The sequence below is a fragment of the Malus domestica genome, chromosome 15 (assembly GCF_042453785.1).
Source record: "Malus domestica chromosome 15, GDT2T_hap1".
Classification (NCBI taxonomy): Eukaryota; Viridiplantae; Streptophyta; class Magnoliopsida; order Rosales; family Rosaceae; genus Malus; species Malus domestica.
In genome coordinates, this window is record NC_091675.1 from 6,129,207 (window position 1) to 6,152,840 (window position 23,634).

The 23,634-nt window shown below is 37.8% G+C and overlaps 4 protein-coding genes across 12 annotated transcripts; 2 read left to right on the top strand and 2 right to left on the bottom strand.

Moving 5' to 3' along the window:
* The first annotated feature begins 55 nt into the window (after positions 1 to 55).
* Positions 56 to 5,851, top strand: LOC103431310 (flowering locus K homology domain). Of its 2 annotated transcripts, none has more exons than XM_008369454.4 (7): positions 56 to 418; positions 909 to 1,273; positions 1,418 to 1,603; positions 1,732 to 1,833; positions 1,920 to 1,994; positions 2,097 to 2,213; positions 4,392 to 5,851. In XM_008369454.4, the coding sequence occupies exons 1-7, from the start codon at positions 190 to 192 to the stop codon at positions 5,646 to 5,648; spliced, it is 2,331 nt and encodes a 776-aa protein (XP_008367676.2). In that variant the 5' UTR covers positions 56 to 189; the 3' UTR covers positions 5,649 to 5,851. The 2 variants fall into 2 exon arrangements, with proteins under 2 accessions (XP_008367676.2, XP_008367677.2); XM_008369455.4 differs by having other exon boundaries at positions 64 to 418; positions 1,920 to 1,991.
* Positions 5,852 to 9,739: 3,888 nt separating this feature from the next.
* Positions 9,740 to 10,902, bottom strand: LOC103424824 (EPIDERMAL PATTERNING FACTOR-like protein 2). The gene is made up of 2 exons (XM_008362917.3): positions 10,318 to 10,902; positions 9,740 to 10,174 (listed from the first exon to the last, which is right to left on the bottom strand). Exons 1-2 carry the CDS (start codon positions 10,424 to 10,426, stop codon positions 9,846 to 9,848), a joined length of 438 nt encoding a protein of 145 aa, XP_008361139.2. The 5' UTR covers positions 10,427 to 10,902; the 3' UTR covers positions 9,740 to 9,845.
* A 3,725-nt stretch (positions 10,903 to 14,627) lies between these two features.
* Positions 14,628 to 18,533, bottom strand: LOC103424697 (putative lipase C4A8.10). Its single transcript, XM_008362794.4, has 10 exons — positions 17,966 to 18,533; positions 17,680 to 17,747; positions 17,479 to 17,549; positions 17,048 to 17,317; positions 16,469 to 16,629; positions 16,303 to 16,358; positions 16,035 to 16,087; positions 15,834 to 15,963; positions 15,278 to 15,375; positions 14,628 to 15,064 (listed from the first exon to the last, which is right to left on the bottom strand). The coding sequence occupies exons 1-10, from the start codon at positions 18,277 to 18,279 to the stop codon at positions 14,993 to 14,995; spliced, it is 1,293 nt and encodes a 430-aa protein (XP_008361016.2). The 5' UTR covers positions 18,280 to 18,533; the 3' UTR covers positions 14,628 to 14,992.
* An 896-nt stretch (positions 18,534 to 19,429) lies between these two features.
* On the top strand, positions 19,430 to 23,331 carry LOC103415614 (RNA polymerase sigma factor sigC). 8 transcript variants are annotated; one of them, XR_003769509.2, is made up of 8 exons: positions 19,430 to 19,709; positions 20,218 to 20,375; positions 20,488 to 21,042; positions 21,137 to 21,367; positions 21,574 to 21,714; positions 21,801 to 22,001; positions 22,309 to 22,798; positions 23,021 to 23,331. XR_003769509.2 is itself a non-coding variant. In XM_029094972.2 (7 exons), exons 1-7 carry the CDS (start codon positions 19,607 to 19,609, stop codon positions 22,588 to 22,590), a joined length of 1,671 nt encoding a protein of 556 aa, XP_028950805.1. In that variant the 5' UTR covers positions 19,430 to 19,606; the 3' UTR covers positions 22,591 to 23,006. The 8 variants fall into 8 exon arrangements, 6 of the variants coding, with proteins under 6 accessions (XP_028950805.1, XP_028950808.1, XP_070669725.1 ...); XR_011576068.1 differs by having other exon boundaries at positions 19,434 to 19,709; positions 20,228 to 20,375; XM_029094972.2 differs by lacking the exon at positions 23,021 to 23,331 and having other exon boundaries at positions 22,309 to 23,006.
* Positions 23,332 to 23,634: the final 303 nt, after the last annotated feature.

The following is a 23,634-nucleotide window of genomic DNA, read 5'->3' on the forward strand; positions in this document are numbered from 1 at the left end:
TTGAATATTAAAATATCTTAGGGCCCCACTCTATATAAGGCCTTAAAACCCTTTCATCACACTCAGAGACACAGTCGTATCCGTTCCGATCAAGTCCCTCCATAGCTCCCACCCACTCAAAACTCTAACCCTCACATTCATCCCAAACCCTAGATTCGCCAAAACCCAACCGGACTAATCAAGTGCCTTATGGCGGAGGAGGAGGTTGTGGTAGCCGCGGAGAGCCCTATGCCGTCGGATCACAAGCGCAAGCTCGAGGATTTGGAGCCTAAAGCAGCACCGGAAATAGTTGAGCTCGACTCCAACGGTCCCGATGACGCGAATGCAGAGCCTGATTGCACCGAAGAAGTCGATGTATCGCCGTCCGATAAATCAGAAGCGAAGAGGCCTCGCCTTGATGACAAGCCCGACGGAATAGGTAATTTTGCTGTTGATTTTGAATTCTAGGGTTTTTCTCATCTCTTTTGGGTGTGAATTTGTTGCGAGTTCTTCTAGTTTTTAGCTGACATTCGTTGTTTATTTATTTATTTAGTAATTAGGTCTCTTTTTTTTGCTATTTTTTAGATTATAATCTTTTTTGGGTAAAATATAGTCAGAATTTGTAAAATGAGGTAATTTAGGGCTTGTTTGGATGTACTTTTAAAATGGATGAATGCACTTTTAGAGAAAATTTTATGGATTCCAAATACTTTCTGCAAGAAGCACCAGTTAGAAAGTGCTTTTTTAGGATTTACTTGTATTTTTACTAAGGATTATTTCCAAAAACATTTTCACCAAAAGCGCTTTCAGTCATTTTAAAAATACGTCCAAACAAGGTCGTAATTGTTCTTGAGGATTGGTTTGCACCAAAAAAAAAAAGGATTTTTGTACCCTTTTTTTTAATGTGGCATCTTCCTTGATGATAACAGCTAGTGAGAATGGCCACCAAGAGGAGAAGGTAGATGAGCCCAAAAAGGAGAATGAGGATCAGCCAAGTGTAGATAGCGGTGACTTGGAGGTCCCCCAACCTGCGTCTGTGGAAGTTACCGAAGCAGTGACCGACGAGCAAAAGTCTGAAGTTAATGAACTACAGAATGGCATGAATAGTGAGCCGAGTGACACCCAAAATCATGCTGAGAATTCTGTGGCGGAAAAAGCTGAGGAACCCTCTCAAGGGGAGTCTCAACCACACTATGCAGAGGAACCTCAGCAAGGTGATGCTTACTCTGCGCAACAAGAACAGCCTTCTGTGAGTGAGACTGTGACGCACAAAATGGAGGTTCCTAATAATAAGGTCTGCTGCTTATATTCATATTATGTAACTGGGAGCTCTGAGCTCCAGTTGGTTCAAATTCCACCTATGACTTATTTGGAATTCATTTGTAAATATTAGTCGGAAAGAAAAAAGTGGCCTAAAGTATTGTATAAAAATGTGCAGGTTGGGGTTTTAATTGGCAAGTCGGGGGATACTATACGGTACTTGCAATACAATTCTGGAGCAAAGATTCAAATCACAAGGGATTCCGATGCAGATCCATATTCTGCAACCAGGCCAGTGGAGATAATAGGAACTTTGGATAATATAAGCAAAGCAGAGAAACTGATAAATGCTGTTATTGCCGAGGTTTTTTGCTCTCGCTGACTTTCTTGTTCTGCTTTCCAAGAATCTTGTTCGTCGTTTGTGTTTTCACAGTTGGAGTCTGGAGTTTTTTTTTTCAAGCTGAATAAGGTTTACGCTCTTTTTTTTTTCAGGCTGATGCAGGGGGTTCTCCTTCTTTGGTTGCTAGAGGCGTTGCTACTGCACTGGCTGTTGCAGCAGCAGAACAAATTCAGATTCAAGTTCCGAATGAGAAGGTGATTGCCTTTGCTTCCATGTTTACATGGCATGTGCCTTTGCATTCCATAATACTTTATAAAAGTCCGAACTTTTCTTCTGCCAGGTTGGTTTGATAATTGGCAGAGGTGGAGAGACCATTAAAGGTCTGCAGACCCGATCAGGGGCACGCATCCAGGTAGTTGATAATGTATGCCTTGCCTTTATGCATGGGAACAGAATGGTGCACTTTTTTCTGACTGCAATGTGTCCTTACTGGCCGGACCTTTTTCCTGTCATTTAGTTGATACCCCAACATCTTCCGGAGGGGGATGAATCTAAAGAAAGGACTGTCCGAGTTACTGGTGATAAGAAGCAGATTGAAGTTGCAAGAGAATTGATAAAGGAAGTTATGAATCAGGTTATTTTTTGACCTACTCCTTGAAATATTTTTCTTTTGGGTTTTTAATTTGTGATTGCTTATACAGAGGTTGTTACTTTTGTGGTTATTATATTTTGTGCGAGCGGTATTGTGGTTGCTACTGTGGTTTCTTCTTCATTGGACCATTGTCACTGTATGCTGGTTGAGTTGTTTTGTTTCTTATACCTATTTCTGATCTCATACACGTCATATTCTATGCTACAAATGATTGGATGCATTTCTTTTTTAATTCTATTTGACATGTGCCGGCTTAATGGTTGTCCCCACTTAGTTGATATGTCGTCAACCATATCCTATGCTCGTCAAGATTTAAGATAGACAAGTGTTATTATTTAGATGTCTTGAGTAAAAATGAACTGAGGTATTTGGATGTTTTGATTCTTGTCTATTGTTTTTTAAGACGCCGATAAACAAGTACAATTACATATTTGTATTGTATGTCCTATTCAATTGTCAAGTAGTTTTCTCAGAAGGCCGGTTAAATAGAAATTCTGCATATTTTGACATTGAGCAACATAATTTTATGGTTATGTTATGATTAGATGTCCAATGAAATATATTTGCATGCCTGTGACAACTTTTGGTCCATTTGAGGAAAGAATTATTACCATATTTTTCCATGGGAATGAGAGCAAGACCTTTTGCCCCCAAGAGTTTGCAATATTGATGAATGAACCATGCCAACGTCACTTAATTGCTGTTAGGAAGATCATGTATTCAATCAAAGATGCCGGTTGCCATGATTTATTTGTGTTGAAGGTGCCGATTTCGAATTGGTTGGCTTTAAAAATGCAGATTTGGCTATTGCATTTTCCATGGGGTCAGCATTGCCTAGACAACCACTATTCACTGTCATCCACCGAAGAAAGGTATCAGGCATTTAATTTCGCGATTGCAGGATGTTTATAGTTGGTAAGATTGCTTTGAGATCTGAAAGTTGAAAATCCTAATTCAGCAAGACTATATTGCATTAGCCTTAGTGCACATAAGCACCTCCAGTATTCTATGCATGACACGTCCCTGGAAAAAAATTGATATTCCTGGTGACTTGATGTTTAAAAAGAATCTGTATGAAACCCATAGTCTAAGAGTTAGCGTTTGACCTATGCTAATGCACTCAAACATGTGGTACATGTCTTCTGATATGCATCAATTAAGGTATAGGCATTTCTTAGGCTAGGGTCAATTCTATAATAAAACATTAGCATACGTCTATTACTTGTTACCTATTTGAATCGACTTGATCTGATGCTGAAGCATGTAGCACACATACGTCAAGTAGAATTAACATACTTCTCAAAGAGTTGAAATCAACATGATGTTTCTTGCTTGATACTTTGAATGCCTGATGTGCCTGTAATTCAATGTTGTGGCTTTGCTAGAAATTCATTCTTCATTGCATTTTAGATGATGCCTTAAAAATTGGAGTCATCAATATCAGCTAATTTTCTTTGCTGCATATTGACTGGGGAGAACAAAAAAAGAAAGGGCTGTCATTACTCTAAAGCAGTGAGAGAATTTTAGCAGCACTTGGTTATCTCTGCTATTTGAGTTTGGAAGGATTGTTATAGGGTTAACTCAAGCATAGAAAACCAGATTTGTGACTGTTGCATTAGATATCAACTTTGTGTTGTATCCGAGTATGGCGAGTAGTTTACTTTTTGACTGGGAAATGATACATGGATGACTTTGCCGAGGCACCTGGACATGAGTTTGATTCTTAGCATGTCAACATATATATTTTTTGTTTGTTTGATAAGACAGGGACTGTGATAGCCGGATAAATATAGAAATACGCTGAGTATACGTTTTGTTGAACATACTTTCTACGAGTTTGATGGCCTACTATTTATTTTAGCAACCCTTTAAAGTAGTTTGTATCCATTTAGGGAACAGTTCTCTGCTATGTGTAGTCTCAGACATTATTTTCTGGTATGGTTTGTTAATGGCAATTTCACATTGTATCTCTTGCTATAGTAGCCCTTGTTCCTTGTATCCATTCATTGCATTCAGTCAAGACAATGCACAGGAGCCCCTCAAGTTTAAAGAACGCGAGATGCGGCTAGAAGAGCAACTTCTGTATTTATTTTCTTAATTAATTGTAGATTTGTTGTTTATATGTACTAATTAATGCATTTTGTGATTTGATTTGAATAGACTGTGAGGCCATCAGCTCTCTCCAGTGGTTTTAATCATCAGGGTTATCGCCCCCATGGACCAGGTGGTTCCCAATGGGCTCCGCGAGGGCCTCATCTACCTCAGCCATCTTCGTATGATTATCCGCAACGAGGACCTTATCCATCCCATAATCCTCAGTACCCTCCTGCTTATGGGGGTTATCCTCAACATATGGGTCCAAGAAGTGGCTATGGTTCTGGTTGGGAGCAAAGGCCACCTTCTAGCATGCCACATGGTGGTGGTTATAATTACTATGGTGGACAAGTAGCTGATGCCCCAGTATCTGCCCAACATTCTGCTCCCGTTCCTTCTCATGCTCCTGGCCCATCTCCTAACCCTGCAATGGGTGCACCGTCCCAAGCAAATTACAATTATGGGCAGCCACATGGTCCAGATTATGGTCATCCGGCACCTTATTCCCAGGCTGCACCTCCTCAGCATAACTATGGGCATGGATACGAAGAACCAAAATATGATAATCATGCTCCAACGCAGCACCCTTATGCAGGATATGCACCTTCCCAGCAATATCCACAAACTGGAGCTCATCCAGGTTATGGTCCACAGCAGCATTACAGCAAGCCACCACCATACGGCATGCCATCACAAGCTCCAACTCCTCAGTCTTATGGCCCTCCTAGGGCTAATCAACCAGGAGATGCAGTTTATCAGGGTTCTGCACCACCTCACTCATATGGTCCGAATGTTCTAGCTCAACAGTCATATCCATATGCATCCAGTGGACCTGCTCAGCAGACGTATCCTGCATATGGTTCTGCACCAGCTGCTGATGGGTACAGTCAGCCACCACCCGCTTCTGGCTCAGGTTATCCACAACAAGGCGGGCAACCTGTTAGCTATGGCCAGCCTGGTGCACAGCAGGCAGCTGGCGGCTATGGACAGGCAGCTCCTACTGCAGGGTACGCACAATACCCATCTTCTCAACAAGGTTACGCTGAGCAGGCTGCTCCAAATGCAGCAGGTTACGGGTACCAGGGGTCTCAAGACCCTGGATATGGAGCTGCCCCTGCAGCATCATATGGTGCACCAGCGGCTGCGCAGCCAGGTTATACTCAATCGGCAGCTCAACAAAATTATGATCAGTCAATCCCCCAGTCCGCCGGTTATGGAGCTGCACCACCAGCTGCATCAGCTGGTTATGGGAAGACGGTGTCTCCTCAGCCTGGTTATCCCCAGTACGACTCGAGCCAAATGTATGCTGCTGCACCTCGTTGAATATTAGACTAATCTTGTTTCTTTTGTCATAATTTCATGTTGTTGTTTGATGCCAGACTCCTTTTCCCAGTCGTAGTTAGGCCTAATCAGACTGGATCGCCGAACTTTTGCGCTTACTGTGTTTCTATTGATGTAATGCAGCGCTAATGCTTTATTAAATTGTGAACCTTAACGAGGGAATGAGAACGAAAATCGTCCCTGTATGTGAATTTCTTTTTCATTATTTTTTCACGAGTCCTTTTGCTCGAAATGCTTTTATTGTAAGCATGTTGATATTTTATCTACAAATTCAAGTGCTTTTTGAAGAAGTACTTTGTAGGTGTTTCTTCAAAATGCATTTCTATACCATCAAAAGCGTTTTTAGTGGTCAGGAATCAGTTTGAGTCATTCCATAAACAATTTTAAACTGGCTGAAAGCCTTTGATAGCGCTTGGTCGAAGAAATAAAAAGTGCTTGTAAAAAAAGCACTCCTAAAGAATTAATTCCACTTTTTTTTTATGATTGACACAACATACATAATCATCATAAGTTTGAAGGGTAACGTACATGGTATTGGAACACCATCATTGAAGTTTTATTGTGAATGGTACGACGCCAGATGAAGAAAAAAATTTACACATATTTTGTTTCGTAGAAGAATATTCTGAGCCACAGTAACAAAATACTCGTGCCACGACAATTTTTACGTAACTTATGAGAAGGAAAAGAAAGTAAATAGGGTGGTGGTTAAAAAGGAAAAGAAAAGAAAATTAGAAAAAAGGCGTAGGTAGGGTTTAACGTTTATAGATTCGAGGTGGAGGTGGGGGTGGTGGTGGGCTGTGTGACTGTTGATTGTCTAACAAATGGCAGAGGCTTTCAGGCAGCTCCCTCTCTCTCTTTCTCTCTCTCTCTCTCATTGAGGAGAGAGTCATTTGCGTTGCAAGCAAATGCAAAGAGAAAAGACGGTGAAGGGAAAAGAGAGTATCTTGTAGGATACGCAACAGAAGTTACAGAGGTGGTGGCCTGAATCCTGTGTCGAGACTGACACCTCACCATCTTCTTCCAACTCATTTATTATCTTACTCCATGTCGTCACGTGCCAGTTGCCTCCATCCAATTCCAATTTCACATTCCTTCCCTCCTTCCCTCCCTCCCATATTCTGTTCCACAAAAAGAAAAGTTGTAGCAATACTCCTTTAATTTTTACTAAATTAAAATAATAGTTTTCAACTAAAAAGGTATAACCATTAATCCCTTAATTCGTCAAAACGTGCAGCTATGATCCTTTCTTCAATTTTGTTAAAACTTCTATCAAAATGAGTTACGTGTCACGCACAAGAGGTTGAATCGAGGGACAAATATGGAAAACCAAATAAGAAAAATTGTAGCAATAGTCCCTCAACTTTAACCCAATTGGATAAATAGTCCCTTAACTTTAACCCAATTGATGCAATGGTCCTTCAACTTTTATCCAATTGTAGCAATGAAGCTTCTAACATAACTCGTTTTAATGGAATTATGATAGAGTTAACGAAAATGACTATAGTTGCACTTTTTGATAAGTTAAGGGTTTAGAGTTGAGAAACTATTGCTACAATTTTCTCTTCACAAAACTACCTAAAACCCTAAAATTAAATTAAATTGTAAATAAAAATCCATGACTTTATCTTGTGAGGTACCATTATTTTTAAGGAAAACTAATAAAAATAACTTGAAAATGTTGAGTTTTAAAGTTAATGACAAAATAAAGGGTAAAATGAATAGTATTATAATTGTCTTTTTAGTGTAAAAATATGATTTTTCATTAAAGTGAACAGTACCGATAACTTTTCGTTAAAGTATCCTTATTTTTATTCATTTTGTATATCGCTTACCAAGAAAAGGAGGATATTCTTTCATATATTTTAGTATTTTTATTTCAGCTTACTTCTTTCAAATTTTTTGCTTTTATAGTCACAACAAAGTTATAACTTTTCTTGGAGTTTCAGGCTAAATTATGATTTAGAGAAATACTAAATAAACTCGCTTAAAAGTAGAATTTTCTACCATCTCATAATTTTTATACAATATTATATTTTATAATGTTGACACGCGAGTTAATGCTAAACTGTGAGGTGCACTTTGAGAGTCTCCTTAGCATTTCTCTATGATTTAATAAAAGGAAAACTAATGAAAAGAGTTTCAAATCTTTACATTTTAATAAAAAACCACCCACAAACTTTATTTAATAATAAGGACAAAAGACTAAAAAAATAAAAAAACTAACACATCCAACTTGCGCTCCCCCCCCCCCCCCAAAAAAAAACTTCAAACACTCCATCTTTTTCCTTAATAGATTTTTTTTATTTTTTTTTCTACCAAGATAGTGAGAATTTTTTAGTGTGATCCCTAAAGGAACATTGGCTGCCATGCCCATTGATTGGATCACAAGCACTTTTGCTGGAAGGGGTTGTGGGCGAAGGTTTTTTGCAAATGCAGTTTGCAACAAGGCTGCTGGCGGGCACTTGAGTTTCATTCCTGGAGGGGGCTACAAAACCTTTGCGACTAGTAGAATGACACTGCTAACAGCACCGTATGACTTTGCTATCGGACAACTTCCAGATTGCAGCCACTCATTACCCAATGCCTTGTGATTAGAATCTTATTTAGAGGAATTAGATTTCCTTTGCTGTTTCTTCCATGCATCGAAACTGAATGGCCATCCAGGACCAAAGATTGAGAGACAAATTGTAGCTGCCTTTGTAGCTAATGGATTAAACATGGGTGGTAGGGCCGAAGGTTGAGGCTCAACTATGTCAAAAGAATGCGAAATCCAAAATTGTGCACTTGGTTCTTTAAGCACACTGTTAGAGACATATTTACGGTAACCCCATATATAGTTTAGATTACTTGCACCTAAAGTTTCTATATTGTAATATTTTAGTTTCCTACCACTTATTGGAAAACTCAAAAACTCTTCTTCGGTGTTGAGCAATCTGATTCAAAGAGGGAGAAGAATGTAGGGGAGAAGAATTTATGTGCAGAAAGAGAGGACCATTCAGAGTTACATTTTAGTAAATTTTCATAAACAATATCGTAAGTTTCATAAATGGTGTCGTAAGTTTTCATAAACAGTGTAGTAAGGTTTCATAAACAGTGTAATAAATTTCATAAACAGTGTATCGTGAGTCTTCGCGTCAGATTTTTTGTCATTTTTATTAAAATTATGTCTTTTTCATTAAAATTTAAGTTCTTTTGTCATTTTTATTAAAATTTAAGGGGTTTTCTTTAAAATTTAAGTCTTTTTAATTAAATAAAGTTATAACATGATTTTTTATTAAAATAAACTTAGTCCAAGCCCTTTTCATGAAAGTTCCCTTTAATAAAATGATATAGTTATATTAAAGGAATGAAGGAATAAATTGGTTGCTAATTTGTCATACTTGATATTCGAACATAAGATTGCTTACTTATAAGACAATAGAAATACTATTAGACCGAGATACTAAGTGACTTACTAAATTATAGCTTAAGTTCGTGTGGTTTGAGGGAAGTTCTCAAGTGATGGTTTCGTTGTATCCCTATTTCTAATTTTATATTATTTTTCTTCTTATGATAGGAAGATTTTATGGTGTTCAAAAATGATGTTCCAAAGTATTTTATACTCTTAAGGTTTGTAACCGCTAAATTGTGCGTATTGTATCTTCAATCAAGAATTCAATAACTACAAATCTTAAAATATTCGATACCTTGGAGCACTGTAATAAAATTGCCTTATGCATTCATAAGATAATGTTAATAACAAAAATGATGAAGTCAGTAGGTATTAGTTATTAGAGTGCATTTTTTGTCACCATTATTTAATGTAGTGTATGTTCATCATCCTATTTATCATCATTAAATAAGTTTAAATTTTGAGATTTGTGTTTATCCACGATACGAATCTCGAAATTCAAACTCATATAACGATGATTAATATAATGGTGAGCAAAAATGCTCGCTTAGTTATTACATCATTCGATAATGCCTTAAATTCCAAGAAACAGGGTTAGGAAAAACATGGTTGAATTTAAAATATATTTTCTTCTGAAATTCAGAACTAAAAAATGTCAGCTATGCAAAAAGGGCAAAAATAAACAAATGTTACTGCTGCACAGACCACATTCATACCAAAAATACCAAAATACAAGAAAAGTTAAAAAAAAAAAACATTAATAATGGAAAAGTTCATGAAAAAATTTAAGGATTGAAGAGCAAATTCCCACACTTGCATTTCCAGCTCATTGGCTTATAATTTGTAATGTCATCTCCTCTGGAGTAGGCTACGTTCTTTGGGGCAGTTCTGGAAAAAGAAACAGAGGAGCTGCTTCCATGGCTTCTGATTTTATCAACTTGAGGAGTAACTGGAACCTGAACCGCCACGCAACGCCCGCAAACGCTGCACCTCCGCTCGCAGCTCGGCCGCACTGACCCTATTTGACGAGCGTTGACCACCACCCCTTCTTTATTTTCCTGAAGAACTCTTGCCCGAGCCAACTCACTTAGCTTGCTGGAAATTGGTCTACCACCTGAGAAACAAAAAGTGAAAAACCCAAAAATTAATTTACAAATTAAACAAAACCAATGTGAGTTGCTTCTTGTTTCGAAGAAATTGGTTTTTTCCTTAATTTTTTTTCCCATAAATTTGAATAAAGGGATAGGATTTACTGACCTTCAGCCATGAAAATCAGATGGGTCGAGCTCGAAACCAGGAACAGGAGGATGGAAATGCAAATATTTCTATTTCTCTGGCAAAAGATGCAATTTTGAGAGCTGCCCATTTCTCAGAAGACGATGGTAATTATGATTATATGAACAAGCTTGACAGAAACAAGATTAGTTTATTTTTGCAGGGTGTGAAAGTTTCAGAATGTGAAAAGTAAAAAACCTTGATGGGAGGAGACAAGTGGGATACAATTAAAATATGAAAAAGCAGAGAGAGAGAGAGAGAGAGAGAGAGAGAGAGAGAGAGAGAGAGAGAAGTTTCAGAAATTGAATGCCAGCTCCATCGGTCAGAACGATGACTGAAGATATATCTATACATGTATGTATATATATGTATATATGTATACGGTGGGAACGTGGAGGGCAGAGGAGGACAACGGTGAGATCAAAGCGAGAAGGGAAGGACCTCAGCCGCGACCTCGAGTGATGGGCCTCCGAAAGACCAGGTAATTCGTACAATTTATGAATTATGATTCGAAAGCAAAACAGAAACTTTATGAGCTTTGCATGCAGAAAAGAAAAAAAGAGGACCACGGAGTGGGAGGCCCTGTGTTCTGTACAAATAGCAACAAGATAGAGCCACATGAAAGATACTCTGTGTATGTGTAATTTATTCGAGTTTTCATTTTCTTCTCTGTAAGTCTTGTTTTTGCAGTTTCATCCTTGTAGTTTTGTTATGTTGGCACTTCAACTAATGTGATCGTTTAATCCAGTTTAGTGCACATCTTGTCTTGTCGTAATCTAATTTGATTATAAAAAAAAAACGTGAACTAAATTGAAACCAAACTAATCCGAACCTAAACTATTCTACTTTGGTTCGACTGGTTCCATTCAGTTTTGGATCTTAGCCATTTTAAAGCAATAATTAAGAATCACACTGGTCCAAACTGTTTCAATTCAACTTTTGAATCAAAGTTGACTCTTTCAAACACGGGTTTATTCTTTCCAATTTATCATTGCAAAGGTCTTTTGCCCACCCCTAAAAAACTCAATTTGGAATGAACCTTGCCTCGTTTGACTAACATCTATAGCGAATGATTTTATAAGGTTGAAAATGCAAGAAAAGAAACTAACAAAGACGAAATCGAAAATCTAAGTAACATACGAGGACTACTAGTGCAATATAGCACATTTTGTTTGTTTGTTTTAGGGATTGGGAGGATCTGGGGTGCTCCATTTTAACGTGCAAGAGTGCTTTGTTTGTTTCTTATTTCTTCAAAACAGTACATGCATGGACGTCGGATTCCATGGAAATCCCCAGTAAGATAATATTCATGGATATCCCCAGAAAGATACTGTTCATGGATATCCCCAGAAAGCTACTATTCATGGGTGTGCATAGAGGAAGATGGATTTTGGGGACACCCAAAAAATTGCTTAGGCAAGTTTATTTCCATCAAATTCTGACAACACTCTTCCTTGATCGAATCTATGCCGTTGGATTGGGATTCGATTTGTACCTCGTGCGCAATGAGATTAGTTAGTTATTCATAAGTTCCCAAGCAGCCGTGTATGGAAAAGAAGCCTGCGTCGTCAAATCAGACGGTTGCTTGCTTTTAAGCCAAAAATCTGAGGGACACGTGCTGGAGTTGGAAAACACTGATCCGGATCGGACCCTTAAATTTTGACAAGAACTGGGGGATCCGTAAAAGTAAAACACCTTCAAAAGCTGTCATCTTTCGTGACTATCAATCAATGCATATTTTGCATTTCCACGTTTTCACCACATATGATTATGATGCATGTATTCAACTCATATGATTATGATGGGGTTCATAGTAAGATTAGACCGGGTCTGGTTTGATTCAATTTTACTATAGTCGTAGCCAAATCAGTTAACCGCTAAGTGATGTGTTTTGGTTCATCCGGAGCAATTAGTAGGAGAAAATCAAGCTAAGTAGTTTGGTTTGAGTGGTTTGATGGTTTCGAGTGTTGAGCTCAATTACAATATAGCGCGTTTAAGTGCTTAATTAAATAGGATACTTTATATGTTATACAACAACGATTTGAGAAATATGTTTTTCGCACACTGATTATTTCACTTCATGCACACTTCTATCTTTTTTTACCTACTAAATTTGAACAAATGAAAGGATAATTAAGGTTCAAAAATAATAGAAGTGTGCCGAAGGTGAAAAATGTGTAGTATTAATAAAGATATTGTTTAACCGTGCACGGTATTGTTTTTCAAAGCATAACTTGCTTGCACGCGTGCCTGGTTTCACAACCCATTATTTTAAGATTCTCGATCTGTCCATTAAGAGCAATGGGGCGACTAAATTTATAAACAAAATTTTGTAAACTAATGACAAGGAAGTTAATAACCGGATTATTACTTAAGCGTTGATAAACGTGTTCATATTTTTATTGGTGACTCATCATTTGGTTTGCAAATTTTGTTTACAAAATTTAGTCTCCATAGCATTACCCATTCATTAATATAATTTGACACATTAAACAGTGACTGTGTACAAATTTATTTAATATGAGTCCTCCTTGTTTCAACTCTTTTTTAATTCAATTTCTCCTTAATCTAATTCCTCTTATTTTGATTACTGTTACATAAACAAGCCATTAATATGTATATCCAAAACAATGAGGCCTCACCTACAGTTTGTGTTGGTCCTCAGTTCAGAAAATTAATATGTTAGAGCCCTTTCATACAGAACCGTGACAGACTGAGAGAGTCATTCCGTATCTCTCCAAAACAATAACATGCAAGAATACATTGAATAGTAACAAACTTTTAGCCACAGGTCAAGTCTAAAAGAAATTGTGGCAAATGCTCAAAAAGTTACGGCCCAGTGAAAATTGGCAGCTTCCACAATCCAAAAGCATTTGAGAATTGAGTCTTTGCGTGTTGAGTGGGTGACCATATTGATTCACTTCTCCTGATAGCATAATTTGTATATCATAAGTACGACGCCACAGATAATAACAGTGATCCCGATTTGTGTAAGTTATTTTTCGTTCTCTGTATGCACAGAAACTCTTACTCTCCTCTCATCTCATGCATACTTCGAATTTATTATGAAAATATGTTACAGGCTAGCTAGTTAGTTTAAAACTCCAAACAAATCTCAGATCTCTGAATTGCATCTAACATAGACGTTGATCGCATGCATTACGTTAACTTTCCAATGACATTACAAGAATTTTAATCTTATACCTTCCGTTGATCACAGTAGAACTATTAATCACAGCAAGTTGGAAAGGGGTGTTTAATCCGTTGCAGTCCAAAAGCAAAATTACTATTATTCTACTTAATTCTCTTCAACTATTTATCTTAGCGAAAAACGCTTCAAAGCTCAAACTATAAAAAATCTAGTTAAATATCTGGTGCAATAATAGTCAACTGCCTTACCATTTGAGTTTGAAATAATTTTGTTTACGTTCCTCCAAAACTGTTATTTTTACTATAAAAAAGGAGTACATTTTCCTTTTCTTTTCGGTTACAAGGAATTATTCATGAAACATATATGATAAAAGAAACATGTTATATGTAATCATCATCAACACTTTATAATTCCAAATCCATACATTTGAAGGAACGTAACACAGACTGAAGGAATGTTATTAACAAGTGAAAAGAAAGTGCCAACTACAATCCACCAGACTTGTTGGTTTGCTTGTTCCTGCTACTTGGTAAGAACAAGCATTGGATTGATCAAGTAACACAAGGCTCTCTACAAAAGAATCCATGGACTCGTAATTCCGTCCCTCTCCAACTCCAGAATACCTAACTTGTTTGGTCTTAAAATCCACCATTACAAGTCTGCTATCTTCTTGTGCTTTTGAACACTTGTTCGCCGTTACTTATAAAACCAAGTTGCTTTTCCACAGTCTGCCATGTTGGTTTTATAAGTAACGGCGAACAAGTGTTCAAAAGCATAGTTTAAAACCAAGACTGGAAATCCTACATGTTGCATGCGTGCACCGCACGTAGGAAACAAACTTATAGAGTTGACTAGGAGAATCCTAAACCAAAACAATGTATTTCTAATTTAAACTGTAGGATTTCGGATTTCCTACGTGCGGTGCACGCATGCAACAAACATATGGAAACGAAACTACTAGACTTAATTTGGAGAACCCTAGCAGGAAGAACAAAAAACTGATTCTGGCTACTTTTACTGATGTAAAAAATGACCAACTAAATCTCATCTCTCTCTCAATTACAACATACTTAAGTGTGTACGTACGTATGAACAGCTTCGTACTCATTTCTCATCAACTAAACACTAACCAATGACATCATAGCACTTAATTTGTTCTCATTTCTGAAAAATTAGAAGCACTTGAGTTCTATGAATGATGTTAATACAAGAAGATAGCTCGTAATGTCACATCCACATCGATCTTACTACCTGCCTCAGGAAGTTCACATTGCCTCTCTCCCTTTCCGGCCGCCTTTATGCATACTCCGTTGATGTCCATTTCAGATCCCGAGGCTTCAATTCCAAGTCTGAGATAAGATACCTATGGCTTGAAATCTTCACAACACACGCTCAAAGCACGGCCCAGAATCTTGATCCTTCGCTTCTCTCTTCCGAAGCCAATGTTGCCATAGGGCATGCAATTCTGCTGGCTTTGAGTTTGAGTTGATAACAAATTGGCACATTTCACACAAGAAAATTGTCGACCATGTGTTGGATCACATCAGCCCCATCAGAGTATAGACAATCGTTTTGCACCTGTCCCACAAAAAGACAATAAAAACCTTAATGCATTCACATCGAGCTGCTTCTTTAATTACATAGCTTTGAGGATGGAACAGCATGCATTGTGAAACGAATAAGAAAAAGGACAAGGGTTAATTTCTGTAGGCATTTGATTAATCTTTCCAACAACATTACAAGAATTTTTTTATTAAACACGACGAATTTCAAGGAAAAACATCGACTTGCCTGAATGGTACCATGCGCAAGGTATCTTTGTTTACTTCCTCTGAAGTTCACATCCACCCGTTCCCAGCTTATTTTGGTCAAGTTTCTGATCATTTCCTCTGTAATCGTGTCGTGAAGTTAGTGAATAAAATGCCAAGGAGCTAAGAATTACGAGCTCATAATATGGCAATCATGGGGTCGAATCATAAAAATGAGTTATCAGATGAATGTGACAACTACAGAGAGAAAATACCAACTAGTTCTGTTCAAAACGAAACCAGCATATTGGATGCCTCCCACAACAGAAACTTTTTCTCCCTCCAACTTTATAATCACTACTATTATCGTCAATTTATCATAGAACTACTAATCGGCTCACAAATATTAAAATTCAGAATTCCCAACGGTTTTCTTTCAATCTGTCTACAACTAGTGCATGTTCGATTCCTATATAATCCGTTGGGTCATGGAACTCTGAGAGTAAAAATTCCTTCATGCTAAAGCTGGAATAAGCTTCAGAGAGCAATGAACCACTGGGAATAAGTTTTTAGTTAATTAAGATACACAACTAGCAAACCTTCGAAGTCAATTTTCTTGCGCCCACTGGGTATGGCTTCCAACGGTAATTCTTCTCGGGAACTTGAACTTTGAATTGTCTCCACATTTATAATATGTGGATAGTTTTCTTCTCTAGATAAATGTTTAAGCTGATAGAAAAGTTCATGTTAAGATTAACTCCAGACACAAACAAAGCACCCATGAGTAGCTTCAGAAATACCTTTGGCAGCTCGTTCTTACGCCGTAGAGATGATGTACTCCATCCGACAAGGGCTATAACAGTTGTTAAGTGCTTCGCATGAAAGATGGACATAGTAATAAACATATTTGTAAGTGTCAAATTCAAAGTTCGACTAACTCAAACTTTTACTTACATTCGAAGACCAGAACACCAAATTATCTTATCCTACATGTCTGCTTCAACAATGAAGATTAATAAATAATAAAAGTACAAAAGTAACACAAACACACAAATATGAAAAGGATACAGTCAAAACGAACATTTGCATAGGTAACACAGCGCTTGAAAGACTGCAGTGCAGATCTGCAGAGACAAGAAGAGATATGATGGCAAGTTCTAGAATCATCAACGACAATAGCCGACCATATACTACACAAAAGAAGAAGAAGATGTAATTCTCTGTAAGGACTCACATGAATTTAAGATCTTCAGAATCATTGACCATCTGAAGAAGAAGGGGAGGTTTTCCATCCTTCTTATCAGTTAAAAACAGATGTTTTCCACTTCTACCTAGACACCATGAAGCACGAGCTGCTACTTTTTCAAGGGGTTTTACGCCACAAAACAGTGGAACCTGAAACATCAAACCAACACATAATCAAGAAGTATAGAAAATGGAACCTAACTTGTACGCAGATCAAGCAAACATTCGCTTGTACTAATTCTCTCCTCATAAAATCTAATTAAAAAGCTTCAAACTTTCATGTATTGATTAGAATATGACAATTCAATCAATTACACCCTCCCGAAAGTCTTGGTTGTTTAGAAAAAATGACACAATTTTCGCAGGGGTGGGAGTTGGGCGGGGGAACGCCAATCGTTATTCATTCTCTTATGTTAGTACTTGTGTGAATAAATGCCGGATTCTTTATTCAACTAGAACAAACTCTCATGATTTTACATTGAAATGGCACCAAAAAAGTAATACTTTAATGTCTAAACGGATGTTCTAATAAGCATACGATTATGAGTTCATAACGAACTTGATTCACCTGATTATGCCCTCTGGAACCAAGGTGCGGAGTGGCAGACGTTATAAAATTCACAGGCTCCAGTCCAGCAATTTTGCCTTTGACTTTGTGTTCCAGCAACGGATTCTCAACTCCATTTCTCCTATATTCTCCATTTTCTTGAGACAGTTCTTCAGTGATGTCTCGTTCATAAAGCCTTCCAATGGCATACCTTGCAATAAGCCCGCCTAACGAATGACCAACAAACGAGATCTTCTGAACACTAGGGTGACGTTTTATCACAGAAATAACCTGAAAATCAAAACGATTATGATATCAATCAACTCAAACAACGCTTTCATATACGAACCCAGCCAACGAATACGAAATCAAAACCCATGATTCTAATTTAAATGGAAAATGATAAACAAGTAGGTTCCAACTGAACAAATCCAAAAAAAGAAATAACCCACCTCTTCTGCTAATCTCTCTCCCATTACATCAACACCATCAAAGGTCAACATTGAGTGATTGCATTCACTACCTGCATTGCAAATTCATTTCATTACTTGGAAATTTAATTGGTGCACTGCCCTCTAATTTCATGAGTTACCAAGTGGACTACTTTGAAAATAATTGCTAAAGCAAGCAACTTTTACAAGAAAAGGACTCACAGTGAGCAATAACATCTTCTGGGTATCTCTTCAGAAACTGCTTTGCTGCATATTTCCAATTCTCAGCACTGCACCAAAAATGCACAAAATCAGCTCAACCCTCAACTAACCCACATTCATTTTTTTTATCTTTCGATAAGCGATATTCTGAACTATTCTAATACACAAGAACGGAGATGAGAACTCGAGTGCAAGGCCTCGGGCCCACCGCCCTCGCCAACTGGCCTAACCCACATTCAAATTAACCAAACAGAGACTTAAAAAATAGAGTACAATTTCCACTGACCTGCCTATGAGACCATTCACCAAAATAATCAAATGGGTCGGGCTCCTTTTTCCACCCGTTTCATCCTCCACCTCCATATCGAAACCCCCCTTGAAACCCCCCTTCGTATCCGTTTCGGGTTTCGAGCTGAAGCACCGAAGCTTCGGCATGTGAAAAAACGTTTCTTTTTTCCCGCTTGTCGTCATCGTCCCCTTGCTTTTGCTCCTTTTCTTTTTCCTCGCGTTTTTCTTGCCGCCTCTGTGTTTGATCACGCTTGACGGCTCCTCTTTCAGTACGACCCCATCGCCCCCGATCTCCACCTCCATTGCCGCCATGCTCTGCAAATCCGCAGAATCTTCGGTCAATGAGAGGTTTGAACATTCAGCAGTTGCATACGCTGGGGAATCGCAATATGAAATGTGGGTTTTTGCGATCTTTCGCTATCGATTCGTGACTTTGACTTCGGGTAGATGGTCCGCACCGCAAACTGGAGCTGCCATTGCTGACGGGGTTGGTGGTTAACGAGAAGCTTCGGCTCTTGTGGGAAGCTAGCGACTTTGACAGTTTGACAGTGAATTCTCCTGCACGTGTTATATTTTTTGAAAAAATTACCATATTTATTTTGTATTATTTTATCTATTTTTGTTTTGGTTTTAGAGTTATTTTTAGATAAATATCTTTAATATTATTAATTTTTACTGATAAACAAATATTTTAACACATTTTAATAAAAATTTACTAAAGTGACTAATATTGCAAACTTTGTAAACACAGTAATTAAATTGATTAAATTAAAAAATAAATTATTATTAGCATTTCAAAAATCTCATTTTGCAATATAAATCTTTTATAATTAGAAAAAAAAAAACATTTATGAGAAGTGTAAAATGAGATTTTTGAAGTGCTACCAATTGTCATAAAAAATTTTAAGTATAAACACTGTGACCAAAAAGTTTTAACCCTTCGCTTTCTTGCATCTTAATGGCCAATTGCCATGATTCTTTAGAAAGATTTTAGATTAATTATGCAATAAAAACTGAATAAAAACAATTTTTTTGCTCGCTTAACGATAGGACATAAATCATGGTGCTTTGGTTTGTACCTTCGAGAGAGAGAGACTCTGTTTATGTATAATTTTAATAACGTTACCAATTCTTTTAAATGTTTGTCATGTGACGTCACCGATTACATGAGAGTATCTCTTATTTAAAATTAATTTTTGTATAAATTCGTCGGATGTGCCATTTTTCCACGAGTGAGAGTGATGGTATATGTATTGTCTCGATTTTATGTGTGTAGCCGTACAGATACGTTGTTTGTCCGTTATATTTCATTTTGATTAATTAGATGAAAAATAAAATGGGATTGATGGTTTTGACTTGAAATTGGTATTATAAATAATACCAACCATTTTCCTTAATTAGGGCCACGGGTCTCACAAGTTCCCGGGCTTTCTTGTCGTCCTTGATCCAAAAGCCCAGCAAGCGAGGAAGCCCAAAGAAACAAACAGGTGAAAAAAACAGAGTTCACCCAAACGTTTAAAGAGATGAAGAATCGGTGGTGGAGGTTGGGGAATTTGAAACCTGTCGTCGAAACAAAACTCCATGAAGATTTTTTGTATGGACTCAATTGCTCCGCTGCCTCTTTCGGTGCTGAAGGACAATGGGTTTTGGTTTTAGGCTCAACGTCCTCAAGTCTGGCTTTCCACTTCATCACTCTCACTGTCAAGCTGCTGCTTCTCCTTCCAAGCTCTCTTTTACTTCTGGTGAGTTTGTTTTGATTGGCTTTTTTCCCCAGCTGATTTCCTGCTTCTGCTTCGGAGAAAAGAATGTTTCTTTTGCTTTTGACTTTCATCTTTGGGTTGGGTTTTTGTTTGAACTACTATCCTGCATTGCATAATTGCATATGCTTTTTGTAATCTGATACACGTTGAAGTATGTTGTTAAGTAAAACCCTGAAAGAATCATGCTGCCAAAGCGAATTTTTGAGATGATCAAAATGCATGTTTAAGAATTGGGACTTGAAGTTTTCAATCAAGGGCAGACGGGGTTAGGCTAGTTGGCTAGGGTAGTGTGCCCGTTCCGTTGCACCCAAGTTCAAATCCTCCCCATAAAGTAGAGTAGTTTAGAATATCGTATTGTCAACAAAAAATTAAAATTTAAAAAATTCAATCTTTGCGATGTTGAAGTTCCATCTGCCATAAGTAATGCACATTGATATTTGCTGTCAATTTTTTTTATATTTATGATATTCGATATAAAATGATGATACAGTTAGAGGCAGGGAGGGCTCTTTCAACTCGGCAAGGCTGTCATTCCTGTCCATTATCTCTGAGGAAGGCGAGATTTCCGGTAAAGATACTCTGAAAGTGTGCTCTTTTTCATCTGCTTCGCCGCAGATCTTAGAGGATGGCGTCTCAGAAATGGAACAGGTGAATGTTTGTCTTTATTGAATTGTTGCTTAAAAGCTTCACAATTTTTATTCACACAACGTTTTCTTTGTTTCAGTAGATGAAAATCTTATCATGACTTTTTGCCTCTCAGACAAGCTTTAGGAGTAGTTCGTCCAACACGACTGGGAATAACCAGATGCCTGTTGCAGACGGAAACTTTAGATCCGTTAACACCTTAGAATCTTGCAGTGCAGCTCATTTTAGTTTGTTACTGAAAAATCTCGATGCTCTGGAGGAGACTTTTGCTAATTCAGATGTGTTAAAGTTGGAAAAAGAGATACTTCTGCAATTAGGAAGGCTTGGAGCTCTACAGTTATTCGATGCCTGTTTGTCGAGAACTCTTACATCCTCAAGCTTTTTTTATTTGTCTGACATACCTACTGTACCGATTGAAGAGCATAAGATAGATAAGAAGGTAGATAACAACAGAGGTAAGGTTATTGTACGTTCTGGGAAAAAGGAAGAAAAAAGATCAAGAAAAAGAGCATTAGATAATGCCAGAGTTTCTTCTGACTCATTGCCTCCTAAATCAACTTTGGAAGGTTTCAATCATCCTATTGTTTCATCGGCGAAAAGAGCATCAAAGTATCGAAAGAGTAGACTTAAAATTGCTAAAAATGAGGCAGAAATGTCAACCGGGGTTAAGGTTGGACTTGTCTTCAAATATATAGATTAAAACAAAACTTTGCTTCCTCTCCTTGAAGGATGTATTTACCAGCTATACTTTTGTTTCATAACAGGTGATTGCCAATTTGGAGAGAATTAAAGCAACTTTGGAAAAGGAAACTGGCACCGTAGCTACCTTAAGTTGTTGGGCGGAAGCAGCGGGAGTTCACGAGAAGGTGCTGTTACAGAAATTGCATTTTGGTTGGTACTGCCAGGATGAGCTTATAAGGAGCACTCGTTCCTTAGTTCTATACCTTGCTAGAAGCTATAGAGGGCTAGGAGTAGCCATGGATGATTTACTGCAGGTTTGTGAAATCTAAGTAAACTTTTTGTGATATAATTTACATGTGATTATGTTCGAGACAGTTCGTTGTTGATCACTGAAAACCACTTTTCATCAGATGTCAAAACTCAGCGCATAAATTCAAATTTTTTTTCTTGACACTCTTACTACTACGCTTATTTACTCTCAATTTATTAGTCTATCTCTTGAGTTACCCCTATTTCACAGGCTGGAAACCAGGGTCTCCTGCAAGGTGCAGAAAGGTATGATCACTCGAGGGGTTACCGATTCTCAACCTATGTCCGATACTGGATAAAGAAATCAATGTCAAGATTGGTGGCACGGCATGCTAGGGAAATCCAAATTCCTGTATGTTCCTCCCTTCTTTGAAAAACTCAATACAATATCGTCTCGGTGAGTGATGGTGTTTACTCCTCGAGTTGTTTTTGTTTTAGTTCACGCTAAGCAAGGCAATAAATCAGATAACGAAAGCTCGCAAAGCCACTTACAACAGACACATGAGATACCCAGATGATGACGAAATTGCAAAGATTACAGGTCTTTCGTTGGTGAGAATCAGATCAGCTAGCACATGTCTGAGAGTTGTGGGTTCGGTAGATGACAAGATGTGGGACAACTCTCCTGGGACTTTTATGGTAATGATCCAACTAATCTTCTCCATCTCTCTCTTTCATTCCCATTTTAAACTCATATTTCTTTCTTTCTAAGGCTTAGTTGGGCGAATAGTAACTGAAAGAGCGAAATGAAGATCATTGTCGTTAGACTCATGTTGTAGTTTGTACACTTCAGTTATCTTATTCTTTACATGTCAGCGACCGAAGCTTCTATAGTTTGGGAAGCTAACCTTGTAAAATATGCAAAATCCTGTAGACCTGCAATAAATTGTTGAAAGCAGTGGGGTTATTTTGTAACTATAAAACCTGTTCTGTGTTAATGATTCAGGAATGTACGCCGGACGCATCAATAAAGAGCCCTGAAGAAACTGTCACAAGACAGCACATGAAAAAAGACATCCATGATCTGCTGAAATGCTTGAACTCGAAGGAGAGGCAAGTGTTGGTGCTGCGATATGGGTTAAACAACTACGACCCCAATTCACTTGAGGAGATTGGAAAGCTTTTCGATGTGAGCAAGGAATGGATACGGAAGATAGAAAAGAAAGCTCTCACGAAGCTAAGGGACGATGAAACACACAGAAGTTTAAGCCATTACTTGAAAAACTAGTAGATTCAGAGTAATACGAAAAAGAGCAAGTCATTCTGAGCTTCTCTATCAGAAGTAGTAGGCCGGGAGAATTAGTCATCATACACTGACAACCATCGCTTCTTTCTGATAAAGATTAAAGGATACGCAGAATCATGGGTGACCTTCGGTTTGTTCCCCGCCAAAATTTCAGCTCAACTCTACCGTGGGAATTTTTTGGTTCTTTCATGTAAGGATCATAATGTTGTATTGTATGCTTATCATTCTTTCATTTTCGTTGGTGCGATTGTATAGTTTAGAGGTGGGAGGATGCTGCTTCTTGCATATTTGTCTCCTGTACATATAAATGGTATGAACTACTGTTTATACACCAGTCATGCGGTTAAACTCCGTGAATCAGGCTTGCTTGCTGAATGCTAAATTGACATTTGTGTGCATCTTCTCCCTCCAGATCTTTTGTGTTCTGTCTCACCCTCCACGCAATGAGGCTTACGTAGCCATTTGAAGGCCGTGATTACAAAGTAGCTTGATTTCTTGGATAAGGATGTTGTGTGCCATAGAAACCAGAAAGCTTGGACTTGTTCACCTCATACCTTCAACTCCCATGACCGGTTTTCTGTCACTTAAACATGAAAACAGTGCTTAAACGCGCAGAAAATCAGGTTTTCAAATAACTTAAATGCGTATGACAGAATTTAACGGGCTGCCCATTGTACATTGTTGTATAATAGTATGACTCATTAAGATATTTTTCTTGCAAAACCCATCCTTAGAGATGTCACTTTTCCCTCTTTGATATTTTCTCTACACCACTCGCTTTAGGAGATGCCACTCTTCTCTTTTTTTTTAATATATCTTTTGGATGAGGATTCTCTCTCCTCACTGCCATCACTAACTCTATCACTCGCTTCTCATAAAAAAAAACTACTAGGATGCAGATATAACACAAAAATGTTTAGTTGTAGAGTTGATTTTTGCACCTCAAGAAGAAGAATTTCCTCCTCCCATACGTCTAATAAATTTGACCTCAAAACCCTATGTGTAAATAATTAGCCCTAAAGATCC

Excerpts from the sequence above, each read along its gene's own strand:
- LOC103424697 (XM_008362794.4), bottom strand. The coding sequence starts at position 18,279 with ATGGCGGCAATGGAGGTGGAGATCGGGGGCGATGGGGTCGTACTGAAA. Across the intron at positions 17,318-17,478 it reads GAGAGAGATTAGCAGAAGAG|GTTATTTCTGTGATAAAACG; the intron begins GTGGGTTATTTC and ends TTTGATTTTCAG. Across the intron at positions 15,376-15,833 it reads CAAGAAAATTGACTTCGAAG|AGGAAATGATCAGAAACTTG; the intron begins GTTTGCTAGTTG and ends ACACGATTACAG.
- LOC103424824 (XM_008362917.3), bottom strand. The coding sequence starts at position 10,426 with ATGGGCAGCTCTCAAAATTGCATCTTTTGCCAGAGAAATAGAAATATT. Across the intron at positions 10,175-10,317 it reads TCTGATTTTCATGGCTGAAG|GTGGTAGACCAATTTCCAGC; the intron begins GTCAGTAAATCC and ends TTTGTTTCTCAG.
- LOC103415614 (XM_029094972.2), top strand. The coding sequence starts at position 19,607 with ATGGGTTTTGGTTTTAGGCTCAACGTCCTCAAGTCTGGCTTTCCACTT. Across the intron at positions 19,710-20,217 it reads CAAGCTCTCTTTTACTTCTG|TTAGAGGCAGGGAGGGCTCT; the intron begins GTGAGTTTGTTT and ends ATGATGATACAG. Across the intron at positions 21,715-21,800 it reads CTAGGGAAATCCAAATTCCT|TTCACGCTAAGCAAGGCAAT; the intron begins GTATGTTCCTCC and ends TTTTTGTTTTAG.
- LOC103431310 (XM_008369454.4), top strand. The coding sequence starts at position 190 with ATGGCGGAGGAGGAGGTTGTGGTAGCCGCGGAGAGCCCTATGCCGTCG. Across the intron at positions 1,604-1,731 it reads TAAATGCTGTTATTGCCGAG|GCTGATGCAGGGGGTTCTCC; the intron begins GTTTTTTGCTCT and ends TTTTTTTTTCAG. Across the intron at positions 1,995-2,096 it reads CAGGGGCACGCATCCAGGTA|TTGATACCCCAACATCTTCC; the intron begins GTTGATAATGTA and ends CCTGTCATTTAG.